This window comes from Crocodylus siamensis, chromosome 7 (genome assembly GCF_052110815.1).
Source record: "Crocodylus siamensis isolate JL-2025a chromosome 7, ASM5211081v1, whole genome shotgun sequence".
Classification (NCBI taxonomy): domain Eukaryota; kingdom Metazoa; phylum Chordata; order Crocodylia; family Crocodylidae; genus Crocodylus; species Crocodylus siamensis.
The window spans coordinates 65,398,091-65,415,156 of NC_143401.1; the positions used below are offsets into that span (position 1 = coordinate 65,398,091).

The following is a 17,066-nucleotide window of genomic DNA, read 5'->3' on the forward strand; positions in this document are numbered from 1 at the left end:
TACAAAGATGGTATAGTAAGTGTTTTGCAAATTACTGTATTTACCCAAATCCAAGATGATTTAGACTTTAAGATTACCCCCCTTCCCCAATAATTAGATTCTATATATGGAAAATTATAAATTTGTTATAACTTTCCAAATACAGAATCTAATTATTGTACCATTGTCTAAAGTTTGCCTCCCGTCCTGCATTTCGGGGAAAGCAGTGACAGGAGTCAGGCAAGCTACAGGAGGGCAGACAGCTTGGGGTTAGTGTAAAATTGACACAAGAATCATATCCAAAATATATAATTTTCTGTATGGGGAAAAGTCTGATTTGTTTTATTCCTTTGGGAATGGTATTAACTGCCTTTTCCACAGATATGATATTTAAACATATCTACATAAGAAATGCCATACTGGCTCATATCAATGATCCATTTAGCTCAGTGTCCTGTTTCCTACTGGCAGAAGTGGATGCTGGGACAGCAGTGATCTGTCCCCTATTTATTATCCTTCCTGTTATCCACCATTATTGGTTTAAGAGATGCCAGAGAAGACTTCTCCAATCATTCTGTTCAACAGCTGTTAAGAGAGAAACAGCAGTGGGTTACAATGCAATTTATTGGTGGGGTAGGGAGTATTATTAACTAATACTGCTGAATATGGAAGCTATCCTCTTGTGAAAATATTCTGAAAGTGTTAATAAAAGAAGTCTACAAAGGCCAATCAAGAATTTTGCCATTTTTAAATTCAGCTAGATATGGAATTAAACTGCAAGGAGGATTTGTTTCATGTGTACACATTTTAAATTTTGACAGAAGGTGTGCATGTTAATTATTGCCATCTGTATTATCTTCACACAGCAGTTAGTCTAATTGCTGAACAAAGCAACTATTACTTATAAAAGCTTATGCATCCCTGATTTAGTCTATAAGGTGCACCTCTGTGATGTCTCCTGCATGTTCTTGAACTCTTGCAACTCACCTAATGCAGAAAAGTTTCATAACAGTTTTGGCTTCTTAGCAATGTAATTTCAGTTAACTGCCCTTTCTGAATTCCACATCTAGATCTACTTTAATTTTTCCTAAATCTTGTTAAAAAATAAAGCATGTGTTTATAGATTTTAAATGTTGCATCATATTTATTCTTTTTTTTTTTTCTAATTCATTCTGTCTTGACTTACAAAATCTATAAACTATTAAAATATAATGGCTCTTTCAGCAAAGAAGTTGATTGAAACGATAAGCTCTCCCAAATCTGCACAAATGGAAAATCACAAAGAAAATCAGCCCAAGCCAAAACGAACCAAACGAAGGCTCTACTCAGCTGCCATTTCCTCTCCTTTATATATTCCTGGTCATGTGGTAAGTTATGTTCTGCAGTAGTTCACAGAGTAGGCAGGACATCTAGTCACCATGAATTTATTCTTTTTTTTTTCTTTTTCTTTTAAAGAGTTAAACTAAGTGATGGTTAGCCAGTTTCTGATTAATCTACCTTACTAGTCCTTTTAGTTTTGCAACAGAACAAGCAGCAATGGTCTCAACTGGCAGCAAGGGAAGCTTAGGTAAGATATCAGGAAAAACTTTCTCACTAGGAGTAGAGGTGCACTGATACATCAGTGCCAATCTGATATCGAACATATATATATAAAAAAAATAAATTCTGTATTGGAAATCAGCCTGATACGGCCAATAATTTGGCTGATAAATGGCCTGTGCATGTGCAGCCGCAGTGCAGCACGTAGGCAGTGAGGAGCACACCCCCATGTCTAGCTGATAAGTCTGTTGTGGTTGAAAGGGAGAAGGGAGGGAAGTGGGGAGCAGATCAAGGCCCCCATGGTGAGGGGAGGGAGTGGGGTTGGAGCAAGTGCTGCCCAGCCAGGGCGGGGCAGTTGTGAAATGTAGCCACAGCTTGTCTGGGGCGGGGGATGGGGACTCCTGCCTCTGAGCACTGCTTGTCTGGGAGGGCATGGCGGGGGGGGTCCCCCAATCAGGGTGGAGCAGGGGCTGTGCTTGGAGTGGGCAGTATTGGAGATAGGAGCGAGGACTATGGGGGGCTATGGAAAATTTTGGGGTGGCTGAAGCCACCCCCCATAGGACCCACTTGCAGCGCCACTGCTGCGGCTACCCACCCCGAGTGCAGCCCTCACTGTGATCTGGGGGCAGCCCCCCCATGTACTCCTGGATGAGTGGCGTGAGCCACTGGATGAGCCAGCAGATAAGCACCACAAAGCGGTGGGAACTGTCCCCTCCGCTGTGGTGGGAACGGCCCCCCTCTCTCCCCCACCAAGCTGTGGCTCTGGCTCGCACCCACTCCACCCTGGCTGGGCAGCTGCTGTCCCAACCCACTCCCTCATCATGGGGGCCTTGATCTGCCCCTTCCCTCCTCCCTCCCCTTCCACCACAACAGACTTACCAGCTGGGCACTGCTCTTCAAGCTGCCAGGCTGGTATCGGAAATTGGATCGATATCAGTCAATATGCCTCCTTAACCAATCATCTATTGGTATCAGCCCCCTGAGGAGGGACCTGGTGGCTGCCTACAAACTCATCAGGGGAGATCAACAGCAAATAGGTAGATCCCTTCCCCCTGGAGTGACAAGAAACAATGGTAATAAGCTGATGGAGAACAGGTTTAGGTTAGAGATCAGAAGGCAATTTTTTACAGTTAGGGTGGCCAAAATCTGGAACCAACTTCCCAGGGAAGTGGTCCTTGCCCCTACCTTGGGCAAATTCAAGATGATCACCTATCTGGGGTCTTGTGAACCCAGCATTCATTGCTGCCTGTGGTAGAGAGTCAGGCTAGATGATCTGCTCAGGTCCCTCCTGACCCTAGCTGCTATGAAACTGAAAAATCTCTATCGGTGCACCCCTAGCTAGGAGGGTAGTAAAGCACTAGAACAGGTAACCCAGAGAGGTTGTGGAATCTCCATCCTTGGAGGTTTTTAACACCCAGCTGGACAAACCTGTCCCCATCTGACACGCTCTGCCACTCCTCCCCTGCAGCCCCAAGTCTTCCCCCCATGTTGCTTCTCCCTCTTTCTCCCCCTCTGCCACAACTTCCTTACTTTTGCTCTGTACTGGCAGGCTTTGTCTTTGCTACATCTTGGAGCATGGAGCACATGCTCCAGCCCAGCTTGTAACCATAATGCCAGCTGTGCGTTGCTGCTACACAGCCAGGCTGGAGCCATGGTTTGTGCCCCAGCCTGCAACAGGGACGGGTAACAGGAGAGGGGTGTGGAGGGGCAGACAGGGAGGAGACAATTCAGCGGGGGAGAGGTGGGAGAAAGGGGGGTGGAGACCTGAAGCTGTGGATAGGGGGGAATTGGGGAAGCAGGGATTGGGGCAGTCTGAGGCTGTTGGGTGGGGGGAGGGAGGAGGCAGGCACAATAGGGGTTAAATGTAGGGAGGGCAGGTGGTAGGGGGCAAGCTGCCTGCTTCTCTCACTGCCTGTCCAGCTGCCTCCATGCTGCTTGCCCCCTACTGTATACCCCTTCTATTGCTTGGCAGCTCCTTTAATCTTGCAATTTCCCTTGCACACTCCCCCACTGCTGATTGGCGGAAGGGCCTCATCACTCGCTGCTCACTCCTGATTGGTGGGGAGGCAAAGACCACTATATTAAATTTGGCACAGTTTTTGCCTCCTGCCGCTGATTGGCCAAGGGGTCCCAGCAATCCCACCACTTGCTGCTGACTGGTTGGGAAGAAAAACTGCACCGTATTTGAGACCGTGGTTTTCACCTCACAGCCTATCAGGAGTGAGTGGTAGGGCTTCTCCACCAGTCAGTGGTGGAAGGGCGCTCAAGGGAAACTGCAAGATTGAAGGAGCTACAGTGCACTTTCACCACAATATCAGTAGGTCCCTACCCATTACTACCTCCCTCATCACTTCTCCTCCCCACCACCTGCAGTAGTGTCTCTGGGGGGGGGAGATGAATTTAAGATGATCCTCCAATGATTAGATTCCATATGGGGAAAATTATAATACATTTATAAATTTCCATGCATATAATCTAATTATGAGGGGAAGCATCTTGTATTCAGGTAAATGTGGTAAATTGTGCAGAGTGAGCATGAGAAACTCATCCTTATGCCTCAATCCCACAAGTGCTTAGGCAAGTAAATTGTCACATTCAGAGCAGTCTGAATGGAGGGGACGGAAGGCAGACAGCACTGGATCCCTGACAAGAGTTAGAGAAGAGGAAATTGAAAAAATTAGGGAACAAATGCCAAAGGAACTTGCAAAGGAAGAGGAGAGGAGAGCAGAATGAGACAACCAAGGGAAGATTAAACGTGGTGTTTGAGTTTTTTGGTTTTGGTTTTGGTTTTTTTTGTATGTTTTAAATAAAGTAAAATCTCTGCTATCTGACATTTAACTAACTGGAAATTCCATTAAATGAAATTTTGGGCAGGGAGGGCGAGGGATAAGTTGCATGCGGCAGCGGTTGCCACCACCCTGCACTGTCGCTGCCGCCACCCTACGTTGCTGTCGCTCCACAGGCAACTGCCACCACATGTCCCTTACCCTGCTCCGTGTGTGGCTTGCTGGGGGCTTTCGTATAACTGGAATTTTTACATAACTGACAATCCCCTTACCCCAGGGATGCCGGATAACAGATTTTACTGCATTGTGTTTCATGGAATTAGTAATAGAAGGTTAGAATAGAAAATAACTTCCACATCAGAATTGTTTCTTTGCTTTTATAACTTGTTTTCCACTTAACTTTGATGCAAACTGAATTTAAGACATCCTAACACTTCCTCTCACTTTGGTCATGACCTACCTTTATGTAAAGATGTATAAATGCTGACCTCTGAATATTATGAATCTATCATTCAGAGGTTTTATTTTACAACACATTGTGAAAATAGCATGTAGGAACATTAGAAGTGGTTATATCATGAACCTTGTTTTGGATACGGAATTATCTGTAGAGTGATGCTGACATAGAATTGTTTGTATTAAGCAGCTTATTCAGAGGAAAAGCTAAAATATCTTGCAAAATGTCCTCTTTTCAGATTGTTCTGGATCAGAAGGAAAAGGAAAGTGATCACGTAATCATGAAGCGACGACTGCGAACAAAAACTGCAAAATAGTCTTATAGAAACATGTTCATATGATTTCTCATCAGAGTATATATCTACTCTGATGTTACTGTATAGCATAACTATTCCAATGACTGCATGCAGATCTCTTTTTTTTTTTTTTTTTTTTAAATGTAGTATATGCTGAAGTAATTAGGACTTTAATAGGTTCAAAATTTTAAGCCTACAAAGATTAAATGTAATTCAAGAAAGATTGTGTCTACAACCTCTTGAAGTTTCTTGGCATTTTAAATGTTCATAAATGTCTCTCAGCTGGTGAGAATGACTTGTGTGTATTTCAAGAGAATTGCTTTAGTTTTTATCTTAGCATAAGTTCAGGTACTTAGTAACTGAGCAAAAAAAGAAACCTTTTGCCTTAAATTATTTTCAGAGGTTTGAAAACATGCTTAGAAAGTTATCAAAGATCAGCTGAATGAAATGGAGGAAACAGAGATGGGTTTCCTTCATCTTTTATCATCGTTGTCCTTAGCTTCTATTCAGTCTTCTGAAAATAGACTATTTATAAAGCCTGACATTTTTGCTTCAAGAAGCCTAATACTTCCACTCTTGAATCACTGGCTTTGAGCTAGTCACTTGGCAGCAGCATCTATTACTCTAGGACTTTTCTGCTCAGATGGAACATTTTGCTTACAACAAAGCTTGCTTTTTACCAAAGACAATTCACAGAAATAATTGTACTGCTGAGTAGGCATCCCTCTGGTTTTCATCGCTATACCATTTAACTAGCTCACAACAGCAAAATAATTGTGTGTGATAACAATGAGTTGTGTCTTGTCACACCTTGTGAAATAGAGAAGTGTAAGCATCCTCATTTTACAGAGAGAACTGAAATAATTTTCCCCAGAAAGTCAGTGGTTAATGTGAGTCTGTAGCCTAGCAATCCTGATGCGTGTTTTGGCCTCCCGTCTACACAGCTTTCCTGTTGGTTGACTGTCTTTTCTGAAACAAATGTTCATATTCTTTATCCTTCTGGGGTAACTGTTGTACTTTGTATGATCATTTCAAGATGACTAGGTGCTCTGCTTTCTTCCTGAGATGATATATAGGCAGTAGTAATTCTGGTATCCATTCTGCAAATCCTGTAACACAGCTGTATCCATTTTGGCTAATCCTGGACAATATTAATTGAATTTTGCTTAGGGAGTTAAAGCACTACAATAGTTGCTTTAAATTGTGGTCACATTATCCACTACTTAATCTTTTCCTTGTCACTCCTCTTTATATTGGAGCACTTTACAGACAATTTAATAACATCTCTGGAGTTGAATGGAAAACAGGCAGTATAAATCTACTGTGTCATTCAAATACCCTACACTTCTATACTTGTTCAGCTATTAAAGGATTTTATAATTTTATTAACCTTACATATGTTTTGGTCCTTGAGGTTGAAGACTCTATAGTGCATAATAAGCAACAAAGTTATTATGACCAATATTGGCTATTTCTACAATGGGTGTGTGTACAAGTAAGTCTATTAACTGCAGCTGAGAGTTCCATCTGAGTGGATTTGAAGTAGTCATCTTGGTTACAATTTTCAAAAATACTTAAATGACTTAGGAGCCTAAGTCTTGTGGACAGTCAGCAGGACCTGGGCTCCTTCATTGTCACCTTGTTCAATTTTCAAATAAGTAGTTTTGTGCTTTTTCCCATGTGTGGAAGAGCTTCCCATAAATACTTGTGATGCCATTTCTTTGTTCTCCATCAGAGCTCTCTTTACAACTTTCCTTTGACATGGTTACTAAAAATTTGACAACTGTTAGCATACTGAAACTACTATTGTGCCAACTTGATACTGTTACCTGCGTTTCCCTACTGTACCTTCCCTGTACTTTTTATGATAAGCTCTTTATAGCAGGAGGAACTTTGTTTCTTGTTTAGACAGCACATAGCAAGTCAAAATTCTGAACCATGACTAGTGTTCCTGGGTGCTGTGCTGAAAACAAATAAATAATAAGTAGTATTTAAGTGTAATATGTGTATACTGGTATATCCTATCCTTGCACCAGTATAACACAACATATATGACTGGTTTAACTAATGAGAATCCTATGTTGAACACTGGGAAAAATCGGGGTAAAATAATGATTGTGTAAATTATGACAGTGCTGTTGCACATCAGCTCCTTTCCTGGAGTATGCACACAGGCTATGACTAGCTCCCCAACTACTTTTGTTATGAAGTGCTGTAATAGGACTTACTACAGCAACTGTCCCAGGAGAATTGATCATCTGCCCGCTCAAGATACTTGTGTAAGATATGTCTGTGTGCAAAAGCAATTTGAGTAACAACTATGTTAACATGGCATATGTCTGGATGCTCCCTCAGTCTTGGTGCTTGCATCTGTCTTGGCAAGTCATTTTGGCATTTTTTTAAAGTTCAACTTTCTGTGTTCAGTAGTCACAATGACAAATGTATTACATGCATCCTACTTCAAATACTGAAACAGTATGTCAATATTTTGCTCCTATTCTTTTCCTTGCATTTTTATCACATACCTGAAGTTGTAGGAATAATTTCAGATTATGATTCCAATATCCCATTTTTGAAAGGGCTAATCTTTCCTCTGAGCTCAGAACTCAATTAAAGGAATCTCTTGGGTAATGCAGGAACATTCTAGAATAACCAACTCCATCACCCGGCAAGTTTGAGTAGCATCTGGTGAGATGGGATTTGCAGGAATCATTAGCTAGTTGCTATTACATACTTTTAATTATTTTTTTGCTGCCTAAAATGATTACATTAGATCACAAAATCAGATTTATTGAGCAGGATTAAAGGAAAGTAAAATTGAAAAATAAACTTATGAAGTTTGCACAGAAATTTTTAACTGTAAGGAAAAACTTTTGCAAAAATCTATTTGATCAGGAAGAAATGGAGCTGAAGGAGAAAAAGGAAAATAAAATAAGGCTGAGTTTAAAGATGTTCTGTCTTTTGTATTACTCTGTCAGTAGTTGACTAGAATTAGTAAAGGTCAACAATGGGAGCTGTGACTAAATTCTATGTAGCAGGGTGTAGTAATTTTGACTTCTAAACATGAATCAGTATTGCTGCTTCTGTATGTAAGCCTGGCTACAGGGCTACCTGCAACCCAACTCTGGATCCCTGGAGGTGCCCACAGCCTGGAACCTCCTGCTCTCCTGGAGTGAGGGAGGTTCCCTTCACAAGAAGGCACCTCGTGTCTCTGGGCCTCCAATTAGACACTACACAATTCACAACTATGTGCGCTTTATTTACAAAGGGCTAAAGAAAAAGAAACTAATACACAACTGATAAATTGTCAGAAACTTATTCATCCCCTCAGTCAGTAATGTACACAATGATAGCCTCGGATGATCTGTGTACATGGTGTAGCCTGGACTGGATGCCCGGGAAGGTGGAGCCGCTTCCATGCCTCTCCTGCAGGAACTGTGGGCGGGTCCTTGCTCTAAGGGTCTCACAAGATGTGCCCGGGGCAGGGCTGTGCTGCAGGTGGGTGCTCCTCTGAAATCCCTGTAAGATGGCTTACCCTGCCCAGACCCTCGTCCCCTGACACACGGGGCAGGGTCGGGGCTGGAGACTGGCAATCCCCTGCCCACATGGCACACCCCCACTCACCAGGCAGTTGAAGTTTGCCCCCCTCTCTTGGGTCTTAGCTCTTCCTCACAGGGACCCTGCCCTGTGTGAAGGGAGCTACGTCCCCCAGCTCTGCCTCCTGCCCTGAACTCACGGGGAGCTGGACCAACCTCCTCGGTCCCCCTCCCCCTAGTGCACCTCATGCCACACGGGGGGGCCTGGAGGAGAGTCCTCCTTGCTGGGGGTCTCCAGAAGGGTTGGGTGCTTGTCCAGGCAGGGCTCCCAGGGGAAAGGGAGCAAGTGAGACACTGTGCTGGGCTTCCCAACCCCCCCAGCCCGCAGGACAGCCCACACTTTCCTCAGGCTCTGGCAGCTGTAAGGACAGGACGCTGGGCTCCAGCTCTCCCTCAGCCTCTGCACTTCTCTCACAGCTCTCCCTTTCCCCAAGATGACTGCCTCCACAGTGGGCTTCATCTGCCCTTTGCGGAGCCATTCGCCCTTTTCCAAGATGGCTGCCTCCAGAAAGAGTTTCATTGGCCTGTATTGCCTAGTCTCTGAGGAGCCCTACTGGCCCATGCTGTTGCCTGGCTCAGCTCACCCTGGGACCTTGTCTCAAGTCAGGTGACTTCATTGGTTGTTACATATAGATGTAGGGTCTCGGACGCAGTCAGCAGTATGGCTGAACAAACCTTTTTACCACAGGAGTGTGCATCTGCTATTGCATTCTAATTTTAAGTCTGAATGATCCTGTAGTGACACAAGTTATTTATATTGCTATAACTTTGGCTCTAAATGCTGTGCTTACATCTACTAAATCATGCAGACATAACAGCTACATTAGGACGGTCCAACTAAAGAGCAACCAGGAGCTGCATAGGCCATATGTCACATGAGCTGTGGACCCTCCAATCTACCCCACTGCACTGGCTTTGTGGGCCCTGTGGGCTTTGCTGTCCCATTCCCAGGGGTAGGGGCCAGAAACAGAAGCTGGAGAGAAAAGCAGGTGCCCAGAGATCCTGGATGCAGCAACAGCAAGAACAATGGAGGGAGTGGCAGCTAGGTAGTAGCCCACAGGCTGAGATGACTGCTCAAGTGCCACACACACAGGCTGTGGACTGCCAGTTGTACAGCTCTGAGATATGTCATAGAAGCCTACATTAGTATTTTTTTTTTTTTACTGATGTAATTTTTACACTAGTCTATACCCAGATACTAACTCTTTGATATTTGCAAGGGTGTTCCACTCCTGTGGAACTCTCTCCAGCCCTTTGAATTGCTGGAAACTTTCTGTCAGTGATCTACAGTGACAGAGGGACAGAGCATAGTTTACATCCCCACCCACAGTAATGTAGCAACAAAAAGTTTTTGTGTGCAGGACATAAGCTCCTTGAGCCTAAGAAGTACAAGGCCAACATCATGTGGTAGCAAATCCCAGTAGAATTGCTCTTCTAAAAGCTAAGAGTAACCTGACTAGCACATTGTTACCATGTCTTGTTTTTAGCCTGAACCATCAAGGGTAGCTTCTAAAATATTGCTTTTTTGCTCAGTGTTATTGTGACGAAAAGAATTGTCATTTGGAGAGCTACTAGCATGTTAGCAACAGTGACAAGGATGTGAACAGAGCAAAAGTCAGGCCTTTCAATCAGAAAATTTTTTTGCATGTTTATGCTCTCTATTGTGATTTCAAAATATGATTTGACTACTTTAATGCATGTAACAGTAATAATTCTTTTTTCTTTACTACTATTTTATCCTGCCTGTTTTACAAGTATAGGACAAAACAAGCCTGGCATCCAAGAGGATTTATATTTTAATATAAACATTAAAGAAGAGATTAAAATAGGTGATCTTTAAAATGTAACTTTCTAAATGAGTTACTAAATTTAATTGAAAAATATACACACTGAGAATGCAGTTTAAATAGAGAAAACAGTATTAGAGTTACTTAATGGTTGCTTGAATATATAATTTTACCCTCTGGAACATATTTTTCTGAGTCTCTGTGTATTAGGGGACATTAGAACCCTGGTACTTTAATGCTAGAAACAGACATTACACACAGATTGGTTTCAGTGATCAGAAAGTGGTTCAAGCCTGTAACAGAACAGACATTCAGTGCACATAAACCAGTTTGAAAATGGCTGAAACTCGTTTGAGATAAACCTGGTTGACTGTAGTATCAGACTTAAGCTGGTTTGAGCCAAATCAGTTATACAATACCTGGTCTAGACCCCTTGCTGGTTTAAGTTGAATTGGACTCCCCCAGCATCCCAGCATGCTCTCCGCTCCAGCCTAACCAGGCTGGCCCTGCCCCTCTGATCCCCAAACAGAGCAGGGGCAGACTGATGCAGGGGTCTGGCCAGGGAGAGTTTTAATTCCCTCTCTATCCCACCAGCAAGGACCTGAGCCAGGTCAGCCAGGTGCTCCCCCCATGGCAGCAACAGCAGGCAGACCCGGCTGCCAGTGGGAGTAGAGGGGAGACAAACTCTACTCCCTGCCTCCCTCTGCCTCAGGGGCCATGGTGCCCTACAGCTGACCTGGTTCGGGTCCCTGCTGGTGGGATAGAGAGGGAGAAAATAAACCCCTCTCTGGCCAGTTCAGCCTGGACTGGCCACGTCTCCCCAGCAGAGCTTCTCTGCCCCCAAGGATGTGCTCTAGCACCCCCTGGTGCCTGGCCTGAGCAATTGCAGGCATGTGCCTGCATTGCCTCAGTCCAGAGAGAATGTTTGTCTTGCTACAAACCTGTTCCACCTAGGCAGGTTAGACTAACTTGCAAAGGTTGAATCAATTCAGGCTCCAGCTCTTTGAATTTCTGGCCCTAGCATAAGAGAAAAAGTGCTGCAGGTAAGACCTGCAATCAGATGCAGGCAGCTAGAGCCAGGGATAAGTGCAGGAGAGTAAGCAGCCAGGAGAAGCTGAAGTAACTCAAACTACAACAGATCAGAATGCTTTTGCCACTATGGCTTCCTATTTCACATTTCTGAGTTTATTTTCTGAGTCAGCTAGGTGTGTCAGCACCTACACATAACCGCTAACATTGCTCAAAAGGATCTCACAGCACCCAGATTAAGAATAGCTGTTTTAATGGGTAGATTATGTCTGCCTGCCTAAAAAAAGGTATTTTTGTATTTGGATGCCCAGGAACAGTGATGAATCCAAGCAAACTCAGACTGTCCAATCTGGGCTGTTAAGGAATAAATGCCATAGGTAGTGGAAGTTTATATACTCAGCCATCTCTCCAAAGTGACCCCCTCTGTCTTGCATGGCATACGCTTGAAGTAGTTACATTCCCACTGGGTTACCACTCACTCAGTTTTTGTAGAAATACTGTTGCTTGTTGACAAAGATAAATGGATTTGTATCCTTCATATATTCATGTGGCTAAAACCTTTTCCAATGGCTTTGTAAATAACAGATGACAGGATCAAACTTGCTGGTGAGACCTTGAGAAACAGGAGCAGTTTTTCACCACAATTCTCTGAACTCTTTCCAAAGGAAAAGTGCAGAGGGTCTCTGCCCCCGTGAAACTAGGCAAAACAGTTTGCCACCATACTTTGCAATAAAGTTGCTTCTCAGACATGGTTTAAAGGAAGTATTCCTGCCATGTTTGACATTCAGAGACAGCATCTTGAGTTAAATGTTCTTATTAGATTTAACTATGGAAAATGCATCTTGTTCTCTGTATACTAAAATTGTTTCAGGTGTATAAACTGTCAAGCTTTAAAAGAAATATCTATTTTCAGCTCAGAGAAAGGAGGGACACAGAGAGCTAGCAGGAAATTATTAAGTGTAATCTTTTTAACTGTGGCATAATGTTACTCCCTGGAAAACTCATGGATCAGGTCCTCAAGAAATCCATTTCTAAGTACTTAGAGGAGAAGAAGAAGGTGATTAGGAAGAGTCAGCATGGAGTCACCAAGGGCAAGTCATGCCTGACCAACCTGATTGCCTTCTATGACGAGAGGACTGGCTCTGTGGATGCAGGAGGAGCAGTGGATGTGATATACTTTGATTTTAGCAAGGCTTTTAATACGGTCACCCACAGCATTCTCTCAAGCAAGCTAAGGTTGAGGTTGACATCATTTACCTTAACTTCAGCAAGGCCTTTAATACTCTCTCCCATGAGATCCTTTCAATTAAGCTGGAGGGTACTGGCCTACACCAGTCTACAGTGAGGTGGGTTGGCAATTGGCTTAGAGGCTGATCCCAGAGACTTGTAATCGATGGGATGGCCTCATCCTGGAGGGCTGTCTCCAGCAGTGTCCCCCAGGGATCAGTGCTTGGGCCTGTGCTCTTTATTAATGACTTGGATGAGGGGGTGGAAAGTGCAATGATTAAGTTTGCGGATAGCACCAAGCTCTGGGGAAATGCAGGCACATCTGAGGATCAGGTAAGGATCCAGGATGACCTCAACAGACTGGTCCTATGGGCTGAATGCAATCAGATGAGGTTCCATAGGGGTAAGTGCTGGGTCCCTCATCTGGATAGGAAGAACCTTCACCACAACCATACAATGAGTTGTGGTCCACTGACTGGCACTGCATCTGAAAGGGACCTGGGGCTGACAATTGACCAGAAGCAGAATATGTGCCATCAGTGTGATGAAGTCACCAGCAGGGCAAATAGAACTCTGGTGTGTAACCTCCAATGTGTTGTGAACAGATCCAAGGAGGTGCTCCTCTCCCTCTATTCAGTATTAGTGAGGCCACAGCTCACCAACTGTGTCCAGTTCTAGGCACTGCACTTCAACTATCCAGACATCTCATGGGAAGAGCACTTGGCCAAATCCAAACAGTCGCAAAGCTTCTGCATGTGCATGGACAAGCTCTATCTGACTCAAGAAGTCTATGGACCAACAAGAGGCAAAGCACTGCTCGACCTGGTACTGGCAAAGGGGGATGATTTAGTCAGTGACCTAAGGATCGAAGGGAAGTTGGGAGACAAGTGATCATTAGCTGATCACTTTCACTATCAACCGTAAAGCTGGCAAGTCAGTCAGCAATGCAGAAGCCCTCGACTTCTGGAAAGCTGACTTTGACAAGCTCAGCAGGCTTGTTGGCAAGGCCCTAAGGAACCATAACTTGAAGGGGAGGGGAGTTCAGGAAGAGTGGTTGCTCCTCAAGGGAGCGATCCTGAAAGCACAAGCAATGTCTATCCCATCTCAGAGGAAAGGTAACAAAAGGGCACAGCAGTCCCCTTGGCGCTGCAGGGAACGTGTGGACCTCCTGCATCTAAAAAGAAAGACCTATAAAGGATGGAAGACTGGAACCACCTCAAAGGACCAGTATTCTGCACTCGTCTGGACCTGTAGGGAGTGAGCCAAGAAAGCCAAGGCTGCAACTGAATTCCAGCTAGCTACACATATCAAAGACAATAAAAAGTCCTTTTTTAGATATGTGCGGAGTTGGAAGAAAAGCAAGGGTAACATTGGACCCCTGCTAAATCAAATGAGACAACTGACTACCAATACCCAGGAAAAAGCCAACCTGCTTAATGGGTATTTTGTGTTGGTTTTTCACCAGCCCTGAGGGATGGCCAGGGTGAGGGGGAATTGTTACCCTACATCAACGTAAACCATGTGAAGGAACACCTTGAGAGGCTGGACACATTCAAGTCAGCAGGCCCAGACAGTTTACATCCCAGGGTACTTAAGGAGCTGGCAGGCCTCATAACTCAGCCACTGGCACGGATCTTTGAGAACTCGTGGTACTCAGGCAAAGTGCCCAAAGGTTGGAAGAAGGCCCATGTGGTGCCTATCTTCAAGAAAGGGAGGAAAGTAGATCCAGGTAACTACAGGCCTATCAGCCTGATCTCTATCCCGGGAAAGATCTTGGAAAAAATGATCAAAGAGACCATTCTTGACAAACTGGCTGATGGCAACATCCTGAGTGTTAGCCAGCACAGGTTTGTTGTGGGTAAGTCTTGCCTGACTAATCTCATCTCCTTCTATGACCAGGTGACATATCACCTGGACAAGGGAGAAGAGATTGACGTCATATATCTTGACTTTAAAAGAAGTCTTCAATCTGGTGTCCAATTTTTGCATGAGGAGATCATGGAACAACTGTGGCTTCAGCTCCATAACAGTCAGCTAGGGAATTGGCTCTGAGATTGGACCCAGAGAGTGGTAATAGATAGAAGTCAATCAACATGGTACACTGTAACGAGTGGGGTCCCCCAAGGCTCTGTCTTTTGGCCTATACTTTTTAACATCTTTATTAATGCTGTGGACATTGGTGTGAGAAGCAGACTGGCCAAGTTTGCTGATGATACCAAATTTTGGGATAAAGCATCCACGCCTGAGAATAGACTGGTGATCTAGGCCGACCTACACAGGCACAGAAAATGGACGGATGAAAACCTGATGGCATTCAACACTGAAAAATGCATGGTACTCCACCTTGGGAAACCCCCTTCCTCTGCAGCATGCTTGTAGGCTCAGCAGTGCTACGCTTGCTAGCACCACAGCCAAAAGGGACTTGGGGTTCACGACTGACCACAAGATGAATATAAGCCACCGATGTGATATCACAGCTAGTTAAGAGAGCAAAACTGGCTTGCACCCATTGATGCTTCTCAAGCAAATCCCAGGATGTTATCCTCCTGCTGTACTTGGCCTTGGTGAGGCCGCAGCTAGAGTACTGCATCCAGTTCTGGGCTCCACAATTTCAAAAAAATGTGGAAAAGCTTGACAGAGCCCGGAAGAGAGTCACGCACATCATCAGAGGGCAGGAGAACAGGCCTTATGATGAGAGGCTGAGAGCCATGGGACTCTTCAGCCTGGAAAAGCGCAGGCTCAGGAGGGACCTGGTGGCTGCCTATAAGTATATAAGGGGGTGTACATCAGAATCTGAAGGAACACCTGTTCACCAGAGTGCCCCAAGGGATTACATTACATCCTCCAATACCATTTCAGGCTGGACATAGGGAAAAACTTCTTTACTGTCCAAGCCCCTAAGGCCTGGAATAGACTGCCTCCAGAGGTGGTGCAAGCACCTACTCTCGACTCCTTTAAGAAACTTTTGGGTGTTTATCTTGCTGGGATCCTTAGACCCCAGCTGACTTCCTGCCCCTGGGGCAGGGGGCTGGACTCAATGATCTTCCAAGGTTCCTTCCACCCCTAATGTCTATGAAATCTATGCAGGATGTGGATAAGCTCGAAAGGGTATAGAGAAGGGCCACCTATATGATTAGGGGCTAGTCTAGAGCCCAGTGAATGGAGTGGGAGTAAGACCCATAAGGCTTGGGTGTGGCTAAAGGGGTGACTATAGCTCATAATTAGGGACAGGAGACTGTAATTAGGGCCAGTAGGTCCACAATCAGTGCACAGAATGTTGGTTGGTGGACTTGGGTCCTTTGGGACAAGTAGGATTGGGCTCAAGTAGGTTGAGCAAGGCTGAGTGCAGACCCATTAGGCTCACTCAATAACTCTAAGGGCAGCCTCCCACAGTAACACCTTGTCAGAGCCGGCTGACTTGAAGGTATCCAGCCTCTCAAGGTGTTCCTTCACGAGGTCAGCATTAATGGAGGGCAGGGGATCTCCCTCACCCAGACCTCCCTGTCCCGTGGTGGGCATGGGTGTCCGTGGGACTGATGAAAAATGGACGCAAAGTACCCATTTAATAGGTTGGCTTTTTCCTGGGTGTCAGTTGTCAGTTGCCCCATCTGGTTCAGCTGGGGTCCAACGTTGCCCTGGCTTTTTCTCTGGCTCCCCACCTAGTTAACCTCTACTATCCCTTTCTGTCTTCAACAAACTGACCCACACGAACTACTTTAGCCTGGAGTTTGAGTAGCCTAGATTCAGTTCTCTTCCTTTCTCTCTTCCACAGACTTCCTGTGTGATCATAAGCAAGATCAGTTATCCTTTCTGTTCCACATCTGTACCCCCAGGGGTGCCGGGAGGAAAAGGTGAAGTGCTCAGAAACTACCATGATGGCAGCTGTAGACAGGTATCAGACAGATGGAAGCCATAACAAAGGAGTAGCATATGTCTTACCTTGCTGATACTATAGACACTGAGTAGGCAGGGTAGATATGTATTTTTGTATCTAACTAAATAAGATAAATATAACACAAACTTTTGTGAACCCAAGTTCACTTCATCATATACTGTGAAAGGACAGCACAGAGCAGAGTATGAAGAGTGATTAAAGTACAATAGGTGGGGAAGCAGGAGTGATGGGAAGGAAGCAAGGGGGAGTGCTGTGAGAGGCATACAGGCAAAACCCTTTGGAATGCCGGGGTCACAAAAGCTAATCCAGGCAATGGGATAAGAATCTGTAGTCCCTGTTTAACACAGTCTAATCTATGGATGATTTCTTTTTCTTTAATTTCCTGTTCAAACTTAGGGTTACCATATGTCTGGGTTTTCCTGGACATGTCCTTGTGTCTTTCTGCAGCTCTCTGATATCTGAGTGATATTCATTCA

The 17,066-nt window shown here is 44.6% G+C and overlaps 1 protein-coding gene across 8 annotated transcripts in view; it reads left to right on the forward strand.

Annotated features, from left to right (window-relative positions):
• Positions 1-8,026, forward strand: part of KIF20B (kinesin family member 20B) — a 69,153-nt gene extending 61,127 nt beyond the window's left edge. For 7 of the 8 annotated variants that reach the window (XM_090056802.1, XM_090056804.1, XM_090056808.1 and 4 more), the window contains 2 exons: positions 1,204-1,346; positions 5,000-8,025. In XM_090056802.1, the coding sequence (XP_089912928.1) occupies positions 1,204-1,346; positions 5,000-5,077 (221 nt within the window). In that variant the 3' untranslated portion in view covers positions 5,078-8,025. Of the gene's footprint in view, positions 1-1,203; positions 1,347-4,999 lie in introns of all 8 variants that reach the window. The other variant, XM_090056810.1, reaches the window with a different exon arrangement.
• Positions 8,027-17,066: the final 9,040 nt, after the last annotated feature.